At 41.7% G+C, this 14,812-nt stretch overlaps 1 protein-coding gene across 1 annotated transcript in view; it reads right to left on the reverse strand.

The window, feature by feature from the left end:
* Positions 1-14,812, reverse strand: part of MYO10 (myosin X) — a 174,966-nt gene that overhangs the window by 71,529 nt on the left and 88,625 nt on the right. The window contains exons 4-7 of the mRNA XM_050890685.1: positions 9,090-9,277; positions 2,064-2,198; positions 954-1,078; positions 31-44 (exon numbers count right to left, since the gene is read on the reverse strand). Coding sequence (XP_050746642.1) covers positions 31-44; positions 954-1,078; positions 2,064-2,198; positions 9,090-9,277 — 462 coding nt within the window. The remainder of the gene's footprint in view (positions 1-30; positions 45-953; positions 1,079-2,063; positions 2,199-9,089; positions 9,278-14,812) is intronic.

Consider the following 14,812-nt stretch of genomic DNA (forward strand, 5'->3'; position numbering starts at 1 on the left):
TTAACTGAGCAAAAGCAAACATCAACTTACTTTTTCCAATAAATCTATAGCCAGGAAGAAAAACTTCAGTCAAGGAATAAAGTAAAAAGCAATTAATGCATAAGCTATTTATAATCTTCCATCTTTCATTTGAGACAATAGGAAGAGCATCATGGTCTTTTCTTACGACATGCCTACTGCCATAATAAGATGAATAAAGTAGCAACAATGATAATATTGCAGCAGTTCTAATACCAATGTGTTCCCACATCTCCTTCTCCTCCATCCCATCAAAACTGGACTTGTCATGTTCTGGATTTTAAACGACATCTGCTTTTCTTTACTTTTTCTTTTCCTTAGAGCTTGGAAACAGCTTTAAGGATGAAATTTGTCCCATTGCAAAAGCAGCTTATGTTCAAAACACTAGGCAGGATCCTCTCAGTATATTCCTCATCCCCACACCTCTGGTGCTCTGGTGGAGCTGGCTCATAGTCCAATTTTGCCAAATGCAGGACAAATCCAAGGATTTGACCCACCCAGGCTCACACTGCAGAAATTCAGCAGCTCTGCTCTTTCAAGTACTTTTCCAGAAAAGTAAGCAGCTTATCTTCAGATATAATAAATGAGGAAAATAGATGACAACTGAAGTTATCCCCAAGAACTCAGGCTGGTTTAGCTGGCTACGTAGGAACACGCACATGAGCCATGCTAGCAGTAGCAATACAAAATCCTGGCCTTCCAAGAGTATATAAACACCACCCCGCCACAAACGCATGTGTGCATGTGCACAAACACATGCAGAATTTGGTGTTACTACTCCCCTTTCCCACCTACATCAGCTCAATTTAATTGTGTATGTTGCAGGATGAGGTGAAAGGACAGACAAGGGCAAGCCACTTCTCTCTCAGCCCTCCACAGAGGAGGTACGTGGGGGCTGCCTGCAAACAGGGGTAAAAATCATCAAACGAGGATACAATCTATAATTCTTCCTCCCTGAATGTTTCCTTTCTGACAGATGTTCAGCTGAATAAACTTCCCAAAGCGACTTGAGTTGTTGTTGTAAACAGTCTTCGCATTGCCAAAAGCTTCCATAATTGGGCTGTGAAAATACGGAAGAGTGACAAGAGCGTTAACGTGTGACCAGCATGCCAACCGTTTCACATGGGACTGGTGAAAGGAACAGCACTCTGAAAAGCTCGCTTCTGACACCGTCCTCAGCCACAGCCTACATCCTCAGTATTATCCTCAATTTATTAACAACGGGCATCTCAATTTTCTATCAAAAGATGCAAGTATTCAAGCAACAGGAAGATTAATTGTACTGAACTACTCTGCAGCTTAATCTGTAACTGCTCAAAAGATGCATGCAATTCTCATTGCAGTACTCAAATTACAGAAATACAAAATCTCAGCACATGCAAATTGCTAGACAGATGTAGGGAAAGTAGTCCTTGTCCTAAGGCAATTTAAAAAAATAATTACATCAAGATACAGCAGGTAAAATAGAGATGAAGCATGATAAACAAAAGTAATAGCATCTCAAATTGTCTTTGTTTTTAAATAGTTTAGAACCATGTGTTATTTCATTTGAACACTGATTTTTTTTTGCTTGCATAGAGTGTCCCATTTATCTGATGCATTTACTCATCTGTCTTATCAGTTCTCCTTATCCTCCCTTTCCTCAGCATGTTTTTACCACTTGCACACTTTATCTTCACCATGCTGTATCTTGTTCTACCTTATCCTCAGGCTATACAAACCAAACCAATGGGTTCTCCCTCCCATCACCCATTTCCCTCACTGTGATTATCTGAATTCAGCCCCCAACAAAAATGAAAGCCACCACTAAAGCATCATCCATTTCAAAACTCTGCATCTTTTTGCTTCGTTAAGATACACCACTGTGCTCACAACTCTCTAGAGCAGCCAGGTAATTTTGTTTAATGGAAAATTTCCCCCTTTCCAATATTCATTTTATTGTTCAGTGAACACACCCACATCTTTAATTACACTGCAAGCTCTTATTTCAATGACAAGGCTTACATCTTCTGGAAAAAACACTTGTGTATTGAAAGATCTACTACCTGCTCTCAAGAATAGCTTGCTCCACACAGGTGGTCTTCTCTCTGCAAGACAGCTCCAGTGAATGTTGGCTCATTGCAGACAAGAACTTGAGAATCAGCTTAGTGCTTTCCGTCTTACCAGCACCACTTTCGCCACTGAAAGAAGAGGAGGAGGAAAACGTTTGCACAGTTCCAGCTGCCAGGAGGAAAGCCCTCTGTCTGGCCAGCCCTCCAAACTCTAAATTACCGGAGGTCAGGAAGACTGGGGTGATTAGAAATGATACTCAAACGGCAGCAGAATACCCCTTTAAGCTTGCTGAATATGACATTAAACACAAAATGCAAGCTATCTTTAGACTTCATACCACTGTTCAGACAGCATTTCAAGGCATTGATAGCGTAAGGATGTACACATCACCCATGAGGCAACAAAGAGCTCTCTGAATACAAACAACTATCCAACAATTCTCACCACCATGGAAAAACAAAGTTAGAACAAAGGCATGGCAATGGTCAGGGAGAAAGTCCAGAACATGAATCAAGCTGGGCAAGTTCGGGATTATGTTGCAGCAATCTAGCTAAGGAGGGAGCCCTGCTGTGAGAAGGAGGAGGTTAGAGACACCAGTGCATATTATAACACATAAAGGCTACTAGTGTAATTAATACTGATATTCTTAGTGAGCGACACATTCTTTAAACAAACTTTTTATATGCCCATCCAAATAAACCCGATTCATGAGTTCAAAATATACAATTTTCACCTCTCATCGCCATCAGAGACATAAAACCTCTCATCTTCACCCATAGCAGAACAAAGCTATCCGATGTTAAATTGACATTTTAAAAATAAACTGTTAATAAACAATCTTGCTGATACAAACAGAAGGCAATATACTCAATTTCTCTTCAAAACCAACGCTCTAAAAAGGGAAGATATAAATTTGGCTCGTTTCCCCAATATAATTTCCCTTCAATTATGTAGCCTGATAATTAAAAACACACCGTGAGCCATTAAGAAACATAACTTGCCGTTAAAGTTTGTCTACTTTGCTTACTTTTCATCTGAAGTCATAGTGTTATATCCTAAGCTGCAGCCTAATTCCTAGTTTTCCTAATTAAGCTGTGCCTAATTCCAGTTTACTCCCAATGAAAGGAGGTACATTTTGGTCTTATCCTACCCTTTTCATTGCAGCAAGTGGGACTTTTGTCACTGACTTTGATGGAGCACAACTGGGCATGTGGAGCAAGCTTAGTTTATTTAACAGTCTTTTGTTGTGCCACTGCTGAATGGTGACCCTGGTGATTTTAGGTTATAGCAAAGTATGATGATGCTTTCTAGTAAAAAGCAAAGAAGAAAGGTACAGACCAAGAAAGCAGCATGCCATTTTCCTGCAAACGAATGCCAACAATTACAAAATAATCGGGGAAGAGGCATTCAGAAAACATGAGAGACAGAGTTTGTAGCTGAGATTTAAGTGTTTCCCAAGAAGAATCAGAGAGTCTTTAAAATGTTTCATAAAACTTCATACAAGATATGGTACTTGCTGATAGGTTCCAGCAAGTATGATTCATCCATCATACTTATACCATCTCAAACAAATTCTGTAGTATTTTAAATTTAGTTTTACCCTTGATGTCTGGCCTTTTCGGTATTTGTCCCCTTTCTCTTTGTAGGCCCTCACTCACTCATGCTCCTTTGCCAACAAAGCAAATATTTAATATTCCCCACATATAATACTTGCTCCTTGTACAAAACATTTCTACTACTAGTTTTGAAAGAGCTTCACAAACCCTTGCATTATCCTTGTCTAGTGCAAAAAATCATCAAGTGATACATACCTCTTCCTGCCTAAATTCTCACCCCCTCTGAGCAGTGTATAGCTCAACAGCAGGGATATGGGTGCCAAGGAGGACATCAGCTCTTTCACTGACACCATCCTTCCTCTGTCCCCACCCTCTGTCCCATGCTCTGGAGCATATGTAGTTCTATGGAAGCTGAAAGTTACACCACCGTAATCAACAGCAACTCTACAAGTGAAATATTAAAAGCTGATAGAAAAATATTTCCTGTGCTTATCTCTGGTACAGTCGGTATTAGGCACAATTATATGCTCTTGATTTTTTCTTAGAACAGGAGAGGCTCAGAACTGGGTCAGGCCAAAGATCTACTTGCCCAGTGTCCTATCTCTGACAGTGGCCAAACGGAGATGCCCAGGGAAGACATGCAGTACTTCCCTTCTGTATTCTTCCAGCTTCCAGTTATTTGCTGTTCAGAGGATTCCTGATCTAAACCTGGTTTCTCTGTGTCTTGTAACCCTCAATGGATTTATCTTCCATGAGTTTCTAGCCATACTCCCTTAAAAAGCACATGAACGTGTCTTGTTTCGGATGTGCCTCCTATTAGCTTCTTTTGATGCCCCCTAGTTCTCGTATCGGAAGGCGAAACCAACAACTCATCCCAGCACTCCCCCTCTCTGCTGTGCATGACTTCATGGATAGCCCCCCCAATCTGAGTTGCCCATCCCCGTTAGCCATTTCCACATATGGGACCATGCTATACTTTTGATCGCTCCTTTCTGTTCTCCTCTGAACCACCTCCAGTTCCACGAAGTCCTCCTGGATATCATGCAAGGGGGAAAAAGGCACGTGCAAAACACTCAAGATATGAGCAAAGGATGGATTTACCCAATGTTCTCTGTTCATTTACTAGTAACTGCTCTATTCTATTCAGTTTTACAATTACTATTGAGCACCGAGTAGATAGGTTCCTGGAGCCCTCTGGCATGACACAGTAAGATCTCACCCCTGCATGGCGTTGCTCAGTTTGGGACCCATAATTTTATGTGCATCAAGTTAGTTCTGCATTTTTCCTTTACAAAATGCTTTATAAAAAAGTTATTATTAATGAAATGAAAATAAAGAACAAGCATGCTAAACTTTAAAGTTGTTTATTCAACCCCACAGTACACACACTAGGTAGGTTAAGTGGGATCAATCTTTCAGACTCCTTAAAAAGCCTACGCCTACAAGAAGTTGCCAAGGTCAGTAAAAGGGTGAATTTTTTAATGCACAGCCAACCTTTCCAGCAACCTTTCCAGCCCCTGAATTTAAGTGCCCAGCTCATTCCACATCACTACATACAGTACTGTGAATATATTAAGTGTGACAGCAACCCATAAGGCCCCCACTTAGGAGATCTTTAGACTTTCTCCATGACTTGTTCTACGCAGGGCATCTCGCTAAGGGCACAGCAGCCTGGACTCCAGACTGCTGCAGTGGAAAAAGGGGTCACCGAGAGAGACTCCTCATTCTGAAGGACATAACGCAAGTGAGATGGTATCAACAGTACTCTAAATCACTTCTCAGTTCTGTCTGCTGGCTTTAAAACCCCAAAGACACATACACACAGACAAAATAGGCCCCTTCAGCAAATACAGTTCGTCAAACACATGTGAATTTTGGTGTGTCAGTCTCATAAGAACTTCTTCCCATCACAAGTCTGGGTCTCATCCAAAGAGTACTTTGGTTCACTTTGATTTTCAAGCTGAACAACAACAACAAAAATGTCAGGCCATCAAATGATAACAGAGAGAACAAACTGGTGTCAGACTGTGATTTCCCACTCACGGCACTGACTTGAATGTCATTCAGGGCGACTGTTGCTGCTCCTTTGACTGCTTCACACTTTTTTTCAAGTGCTTTAAAGTGGATCAACTGCTATTGCATCTGAGAGAAGAGTATGTGTTTGCTTGTGCATGGACTAGGCCACCTTAAACAGAGCAGCAACCAAAAAAACCCCTAAAGATATTTTCCTATTCTTAAAATAAAGGGGTGGAGGTTTGAACTTGGTCCCAACTTGTGAATATCAGCTAATCATGGAGGAACTCAGTCCCTTCCCTACTTGAGTAAGATGGACTCCCTTCATGCTCCTGCTGAGGCATCCAGCTGAAAAATCAGACGATGTTAAGTTTTTTTAACATGTCTGTTGTAGCATCAAATGTAACTGTGGTGGGCATTTTTTTTTCCCCGTTTTAAATGAAACTGGACTCTGAGGTAAGGTTCAGATCAACACGAAACTGAGCATTCAATGATGCAGATGTTTTTGTCTACATGCAATCTCTAGTTCAATAGCCAGATAAACAATTTTTAGCCTGGGAGAGGGAAAATAGCATTTCACAACTGTGTAAGTATTCTAATGCACAGGTTGTGCACAGCTTCTTCAATGTGCCATTTTGTTGACATTCTGGGTTGCTAAGTCATGTTTATGCAGCATTATCATGAATTAAAATAAGCCTGTGTAACACAGACTGATAAATAAGCACCTTCAGATGACTCCATTTAATATTATATCTTCTGTATTTCCTTCCTTTTCACTTCTGGTCTGGATGGTTATGCTGGAAAAATTGTCTCACATTTACGTTACATTTTGAGTCACTACTGATGACAGTTTTTAATTCAGGTTCTTGCCTTAACCCTCTCATCTTACCTCACCCAGACAAATATCCCAAGCATTTCAAAACAGTAAAAGCTTTTTCACAGGTTTTTGAACCCAATGCCTTAAAAAAGCAGCTCCAAAACAAGCTGAGCTAATTCCGGATGCCAGCAGGGGGCACTTCAAGTCCAGAGGATCATAAGAAAGCATTCAGTACCTTACCTCATGGGGCTGTTAAAAAGTTGCTACTTTTTAGATCCTAAAGTTAGCAGCAGGTGAAACTGCGTATCAGAATGTGAAGCCTACACGAAAAATTCACTCATTTTAACTGGATGTAACTGTTTATGGTGTTTTCGTGATGCAACAAAATTTTCCTTCTTATCATCTCCTACATTAAATACAAGACCAGAATATTTGCCTGAATTCAGACACTGCAGAGCTCCACTTGACCATTTTTTTCAAATGCCAGTAGTACCAAGAGAGCTGGACAGTGACTTGTTGCAACACCTAATTCTAAGCCAGTAAAAGATGCAGGAATGACCAGGATGCTGAAAATGACGAGCACACTTCTGATGCCCCAAACTAAGTATATGATCACAGGGACTTTCCTAAACCTCATGAGGGCCACTGAAAACCTTCAGTAATTTTAAAAAAATCCTGCTCAGAGTCCTTCACAGATACAGCAGATAATACTGCTTTAGGAAAGTACATTTGATTTTTTATTTTTTTATTTGAATTGCATGTTCCCTCAATTTCTGCAGAAACAAGATACTCTTATAAGGTTGTATTGCGGCACTTGTCTGAAACACTGAACTTATACAAATCATTGTTTTAATCCATGAGCACAATAAACAATTTTAAAAGGGACTGCTAATGCAAAACTTCTCCATATTATGGCTTATCTGTACCAAGGCAAATGGTTTACAGAGTGGGGACTGCTGGAGACTCCTCTGGAACATTAGAGACTTCTGCTTATGTCCTTTTTAGGACACAACCTGCTTTTCCCTTGGCAGCTTGTGGGGAACTGGAAGGAAAGGTAAAATACTTGGGCCAGTACAGAATGGCAAAAATACCACCGGCCACCTGGTAGGCACCAGAAATTATTTCGGTCCCCAAAATTTGGGTACCTGGGCTGTTCACAAGTAACTACCTGGCATTAAGACACAAAATCATTACTCCAGGCTAGCTATTTTCACATAACAAAGATCTCTGTGCACTTCATTTTTTCTTGGACTGTCACCTAGACTCAGCTTTATATGTACAGCACTATGTATTAAATAATAAAAAGTAGAAATACAGTTGAAGAAAGCTGAAAAACACACTCCGGCCCCTCCGTCTTTGTGCCACTGCCAGGCAGAACCTGGCTAGAGGCAAGGGCAGGTGGGGACGGCAACCTGAGAGCTTGCAGAAAGTTGGAACCAGACCTAGCTGTGTTGCACCTGATCCACATTTCTAACAACAGCTTGGGTGCTGCACTACATGCACCGAATCCTCCTCTTATCCAGGAAGCCTTGCAAACTGGCCTGTAATCTTAAATGCCAGTAGAAACTGCCTATTGCAAAAGGTGCTGCTCTTACTCTGCTTCATCCCCTCTCTGCCCCACCGGCTGCCCCATGCTGTGGTCCCACGGCTGTCGCAAGAGTTCCTGTGGAGGTCGGGAGACAGCCGAAATTGTGTCACCTTGTGTCTGAAGAGCTCTCCACACTTGTGCTGCTGCAGGAAGGTGAGAGCAAACAGGCTTAATCACAAAAACACTGTGAAGGGGAGAGAGGAGAGGGAGGGGAAACACAAGCTCTCTCACCCACCCGAACATCACCCCATGCCCAGAGCCCGACGGGTGGTGCCACGCTGCCATCACCACAGAGCTGCTCCTCCCGATCCGGTGGGCAAGGCTTCGGTTTCCCTGCCCGCACGCCAGCCAACGCAGCTGAGCTGGCAGACGGGGGAAAGGGAAGAGAGCTGGCTCCGTTTACAGCTCTTCTGGAGCAAGAAGGAAGGAGGAGCTGAAAGCAGCGAAAAGCTATTGAAATGCCAGCTGCTCTCAACGTACATTCGGCAGCAGCGAGATCCTGAACACCAGTGACACAGTGGATCAAACAGGAAGCTATTAAATCACCATTAAATTAAAGCACAACGAGATTAAGCAAGGAAGACTAATCAGGCAGAATTAAGTGGCTGAAATATGGAGGGTTTTCTCTTTTGCTATTCTCATTTACTGCATTTCTCAAGACTGGTGGGTTATTTTTTCTTTTCCTCTCGATACAGGGTTCAGGGTCTAGTGGTGACAAACTACTGAGCTGCACAGGGATGTTTAAACCGGTGGCGAAAGCACTTAGGGTAACATTAGATGGGTAAGTAGCAAAAAATGCACAAAAATAAAATAGATTTTTTCACTAAATGAAATTGTAAGATGCGTAAGAAAAATTAACATTTTGTTAGAGGTCCACAGAACAATACAGAGCGAGTTCAGAACTGTCTCCTGAAGCTCTGATGGTTTAAAAGCCTGCTTTCTTTTGGAGTTCTCCTCTCCATGTGGCCCAAGCCCATGCTGCTCCTAAACCACCTCGGAAGGCTCACCAGCAGGGATAATCAAATCAGCAGCAGCAGCCATTTACCTGATGAGGATACACTGGTTGTCATGGCGCTTCCAAAGGCAGCGGTAGCACTCGTTCGCCACAGCGAAGATATGAGGTGCAATCTCTCCCATGTGGTGCTTGCTGTATCGCTCCACGGCGGCGCAGTCGTACAGTCCCGGGATGCTCTTGTAAGGGTTCACAGAGGCAACTATCGAACCAATGTAGGTCTGCAAGCACAGAGCCCCCCAAAGTTGTTATTACACACAGGGTGGAACAGATTAACACTCTTCCCAAATGAAAGACAACAAATACACATTTGCAAAAGCCTAGCAATCCTTTGGATGAAGGTGGCTAGTATTTTTCCCTGCTTTCTTCCTTTCAACAAAAGCAACAGAAGGGCAAAAGTCGTTTCCGCTTCTGTCATGTTTTCATGCTTACCTCACCTACAGCACAGAGCTTCTCGGTTGTACGAATCCCTGCCTTAACGCCTCTTACAGCTGCACGGTAATGCCTACGAGCGCTGGTCTACAGCTGCTTCTCACGCGTTCTTAGAAACTTGCTGAACTTACTAAAACCTGACTGTGTCCCAAGTATTGGTGCAAAAGTCCGTATTTCCATGTAGACTATCCAAGTCCTTCTCTGCTACTCATTTTTAAAACAGCAGTATCAGACATTATGGTAGACACTAGCACCATTATATGGTAGCAGGCCCTAAGAAAAGCACGTGAACTGGCAGATGCTCTCAAAACAATGGGTTTCTGCAACTTAATTTATTACTAGTTTGATGTGCAACTGCAGCTGACAAGGCATTCATTTCTATCCCATTGCAATTAGACAGCACATCAGTTAAAACCACGCAAGTAGCAGCTTATGCCCATTCCCATTGCCTTAACTCATTAGGCTGTGGTAATGTCATCATTTGCAACAGTCTATTCGCAATGCTGTTCATTTTCTCAGTCACCCTCTATCCACTTCAATGTATTTTTGAAATAAAATCAAATTAAGCAAGGTAGGAGATAACATTAAGCATGTTATCTCCAGAATTTCCAGTACGTTTCTGGGGCATGTGAAATTAATTGATATATCGTATGGTGTGTGCAGTGTTACCGCTGTGATACTAATTTCATTTTGTTAGGCACCCTTTCCGCGGTTACAGGCAGGAAGCTGACACCTGGCTTCAACAGCCCTGCTGCGGACTTGCAAAGAGCCAGGCTGCGAAGCCTCCAGCCCTGTAACACGGTCCCCATGTACAGACAGATGCTTCACCAGCAGTCAACCCTCTCATCGCCGACAGCAACCAGCTGTGAAGTTGACAGCAGGACTGGGGCTCTCTTCACCTCCGCAGCACCCTACCCAGAAAGGGCTGGATAAAGTGAGCAGCATCTTGCACGCCACAGAAATGCAGCCCCACATGCTCCTCCTGCAGCCGCCCTCTTCTCTGGCAAGCCACCGTGGGGGCACTCCCTGAGACCCAGGGACCATCAGCTCCCCCAAGTTTTCCTTTCCTCTCTGTCAGTCTCTTCCACAGCATTTGCATTCCACATCTACCTGCCTCCCTCTTCTCCTTAATTAACATGTAGTTATCGCTATCAGCTCTCCTTTCTCACTGTTACCCTGCTGTTACATTCACCATTATCCACCTGTTCTTCCTCCATGAGGCCCAACACAAGTAGCAGCTTTGAGCTTTTGCTAAGGGGACTACAGCAGTGTCCTTGAAATTATGACAATTTTATTAGCTGTGAGGGGAATATTCCTCCTCACTGTAACTCAAGTACCTTTTACAGAGCTGTGAAGTTTCAATCTGTGTGTTTTATAAAAACCCCCACGCTGTGCAACAGCTCAGAAGGTTTCATCTAGAGGAAAGATACCATTTCAACACAAGATCGTATCGCAGGGCAGTTACAGCACTGAGACAACACTTTAATTTCCTGGGATCATCCCCTCTTGGGTTCTTAAGTAACTAACAAGGAAGTCTCTAAGAACAAACTTCCTCAGTTTGATACTTATTTCAGCACAGATTGCACAGGCAAAATTTTAAGAGACTTTTTTTTTTTTTTAGAATTACATGAATACAGGGCAAGCATGACCAATAAAACAGACTGCCACAGATCTTCCTCTTTACCTCACTAAAGTCTTACTAAAATGTAAGAAGAGTAACTTGAGGCACGCCACCACAACAGATGCCATGGCAAAGAAGCAAATAAAAAAATCCCCACAAAACATGATACCATCTAACATTATAACTGTAAGCATCTGCTCCACAGTTTCTGCATGATCAAGTACCTGACAGAACAGCATCACCACGCTCCCTGATCTTCCTGTGATAAAGCACGGGCAAAACTGCACCACCACTGGCTACAGTGCAACTTTTCTTGCTTCTCCTATTTCAAATGGTAAATATCATCAGAGGCAACAGCAGCCCACTTCTGCACAGACTTGCTTAACATGATGCAGTCTTTCACACGGCTTAAGCATAACTTTTTAAAAATGATATAAACACTTCCAGAATATTAGTCATTACTGCAAATAAGAAAAGGTTTTTATGAAATAAAGTCAGCTGGCTTCATTGCCTCGTAATTCATGTCAGGTATCATACAGAAAAAGGTAGTGTATTTTGGCAATAACAGAAACCTGGTGAATAGCAGAAATGATACTGGCGAAAAAAATTCCTAAGTCACCTCACAGAGTAACACTTCGGACATGTCACTATTTTAAAAATTCCTTCTCTCTCTCTTTTTCTTTCAGCAAAAATGTGAAGAACTACAGCCTCTACTGAAATAGGTCCGATTTTGTGGTTCCAGTCTTCTGGTGCTTTAAGTACGTATTACCTCTTTGCAGAAGTAGTTAAATGCGTGCACAAATCGCCACCAAATTATGATGATACAACACAGAACAAACTTGGGCCCTCAAAAAACAACTTCCTTATCCCAAGGCAAGATCACAAAAAAAAAAAAAAAAAAAAGCTATATTCTTCACAGACACAGTGGATCTGATTTATCATCTACCAAGTGTCATAATCCAACCCAGAAGCAGCCACAACTAGATATCTGCATGGACTAACTAGGAGTTAGCTGGCCCAAGTGAAACTTTCACCTTAACCCAAGGTAGTTCAGCAAGGTATCGATGAGCTGAAGCACCACTGTTATTAAAAACTATTCCCGTTATTAAAAAAGTTCCCATTAAAAGAGAAATCTTCCCAAAGTCTTTGTAAATTTCCCCTGGGATACTCAACAGCAGCAAGATCTGCTGCAAGAATTATTTCCTACATCACTTCCAGGCTTACTACTTTTCCCATCCTGTAACTATCACATGCTCTTACTAGTAGCAGTATTTTATAAACAGTAGATCCTACTCCTGCTAGCCTCTACCCTGGCACCTCTAGGAGCCACGAAGTCAGGGACTTGAGGCACGGCATGACCTGTACCTACATGCAGAAGAGCACCACTTCACCACCTCCCTGTTTGCAGGGCTCTGCTTTCCCTCCCTTTGGGGACTCTGAGCAGCCGCCCAATGCAAGCCCTTTCTTGGAGGGCAGACTTTCCAGTGTTGCAATTGCAAGCACCTTAGCAGCAAGTTAAACCAGTATAAAGATAAACAAAAAATGCAGGGCTGTTCAGTGGATGGGTATTGTCTCCTGAATGCTATTTCTGCACCAGACATCATCATATGGCAAATTAAAGCTGTTAACAGGCAGAAGTGGGATCTCTAAATTACTTTATTATGCTAACACCACAAGGCAGCCGTTTGGATGAAATTTCAGAAAAGGTATTTTCACATAAGAATGTCACTTCCACTTCGCTTAAAAGAGAGTGAATTAAATTTTCTCTTTGTTCTTTGCAGTTTCTAATCTGATTCTTGCAGTCAATAATTACTTATTTTAATGAAAGCACTCCAAAGCAGTTATGAATAGAAAAAAATGCTCATACATCTGCCAGAGCACTAGCAAGAGGACAGGATTTCTGAAGATTTCCAGTTGAAATAGTTTGAGGGGTATTTCAGAGAAACACTGTGTAGAGCTCCTATCACAAGCCTGACTTCTTAAATCCGTGGCAATGAACAGGACAGTTTACTTTTCTCTGTTATATGACTAACTCAACACTTCAGACAGAACCACACACAAACTCTTGAATTACTTTGTTACAGATTAAACCAGCAACAACTTGTTATCAGATCACCGCTAATATATTTATTTAAACCCAAGAATAAATGAAAGTTGAGTTATTCAGTCTGAATCCCAATGCAGCGCTTTGATTACCGTATTAAAAGGCTGGGCTCCTTTTCCACTTTCAAAGTTTTACTGCAATTTTACACTGATAATGCATCTCCCAAAACACTTTCGGTCAAAAACCACAGACACCCCTGCTCCTCCTTTCAGCACAAAAAGAGGAAATAAGATTGTTTGCTGATCCTCTAAGAGGACTTTCAGGATTAGAAGTTCAAGCCCTGTCTTCTCAGCTAGACATTCAGTAAGGCTATGGCATCGCAAGAGTCAAAATGAAAGATGTACTTGAAAAAGGAAGAGATTTCTCATCAGTTCTCCGAATGCTTTTTTTTTTTTGCTTGTTGCCTTCTGATAGCAATCAGCTTTGAACCTGTGTCTTGAAATCACCCCAGACTTCTTCAAACACTCAAAAACAATTAGTTCTTTAACAAGGTTCAAGAGCTCACAAAGATTTCTGATACCCACAGAAACACTCTAGAAAAACGTGCAATGGTCAGAGAAGTCCTGTCTAACATGAGAGGTTCTGTTTGTTTGTTTTATTTGTTTTTAAGGAAGACACAATCAGTTTAGTTTGATGCCAAACAAATGTAAATGATGTAAAAAGCTTTATTGGTTAAAATACACTTTTTCAAGTTAGCTTAAAATTACAAGAAACAAGTTTGCAATAGATTAACTAAATACAGTTTGAAATGTCTTTCTTTCCCATGTAGAAAAGGCTTTCAGACTAAAAGAGGAAAAAGTAGAGTAAGAAATTTCCCCTTCAAAATTTTTTTAGGTTCTCTACACAGAAAAAGCAATGAAAAAGGAAACTGCCCTAATGCAAGATCACTTCATTAATCCTATAAACCAAATATACTAAATATATCAGGACCACCTTGCTCTCCATCTTTTCCCCTTCACAGATGCTTTTTTGGATATATCCTTTCAGGTTTGCTCCATATCCAGCAACCATCCACCTTCCACTTATTCTCTTTTATGTCAAGACTTCTGCATCTCCACAACAACTTTTCTATTTCTGAGGATCCTTTATGATTTCTGTGTTTTACCTAAGCTTGCTCTTCCCATGTAAGGTCATCAATTTTATCCCACAGTTTTTTTCATGACCTCCTTTCACCCTCTACATCAAGGTACCCCTCTGTAGTTCCCAGACTTCTAGCATCTGAGACATCCCATTCCTCCTTCTTTCTTAAATAAATAGGGGACAAAAAGGGTGGGGCGGGGTGGGAAGGACGTCTTTCAGGCTTTGCGTATGTCATGCTACAGGGAGGGTGGGAGATAGGGCAGGAGCAGACTGGAGGACTGTTAAAGGGCATTATGTGCTGCTCTTGAACTAAGTCTTTGATCAACAGTAACAACAGAAACTAAAACTGCTTGCACTATTAAACTGGGCACAAGGAGACTGCATTCCTCAATTTCTATCATTGTGACTCTTCAATGACACCAAAAATCAATATATTCTTCGCAACCTGATACGAGAAATGTTGGAACTGATCAAACACAGAATTAAGATGTTTTGTTACAGATATATACATTAACATTG

This window comes from Gymnogyps californianus, chromosome 2, assembly GCF_018139145.2.
Source record: "Gymnogyps californianus isolate 813 chromosome 2, ASM1813914v2, whole genome shotgun sequence".
NCBI classification, from domain to species: Eukaryota; Metazoa; Chordata; class Aves; order Accipitriformes; family Cathartidae; genus Gymnogyps; species Gymnogyps californianus.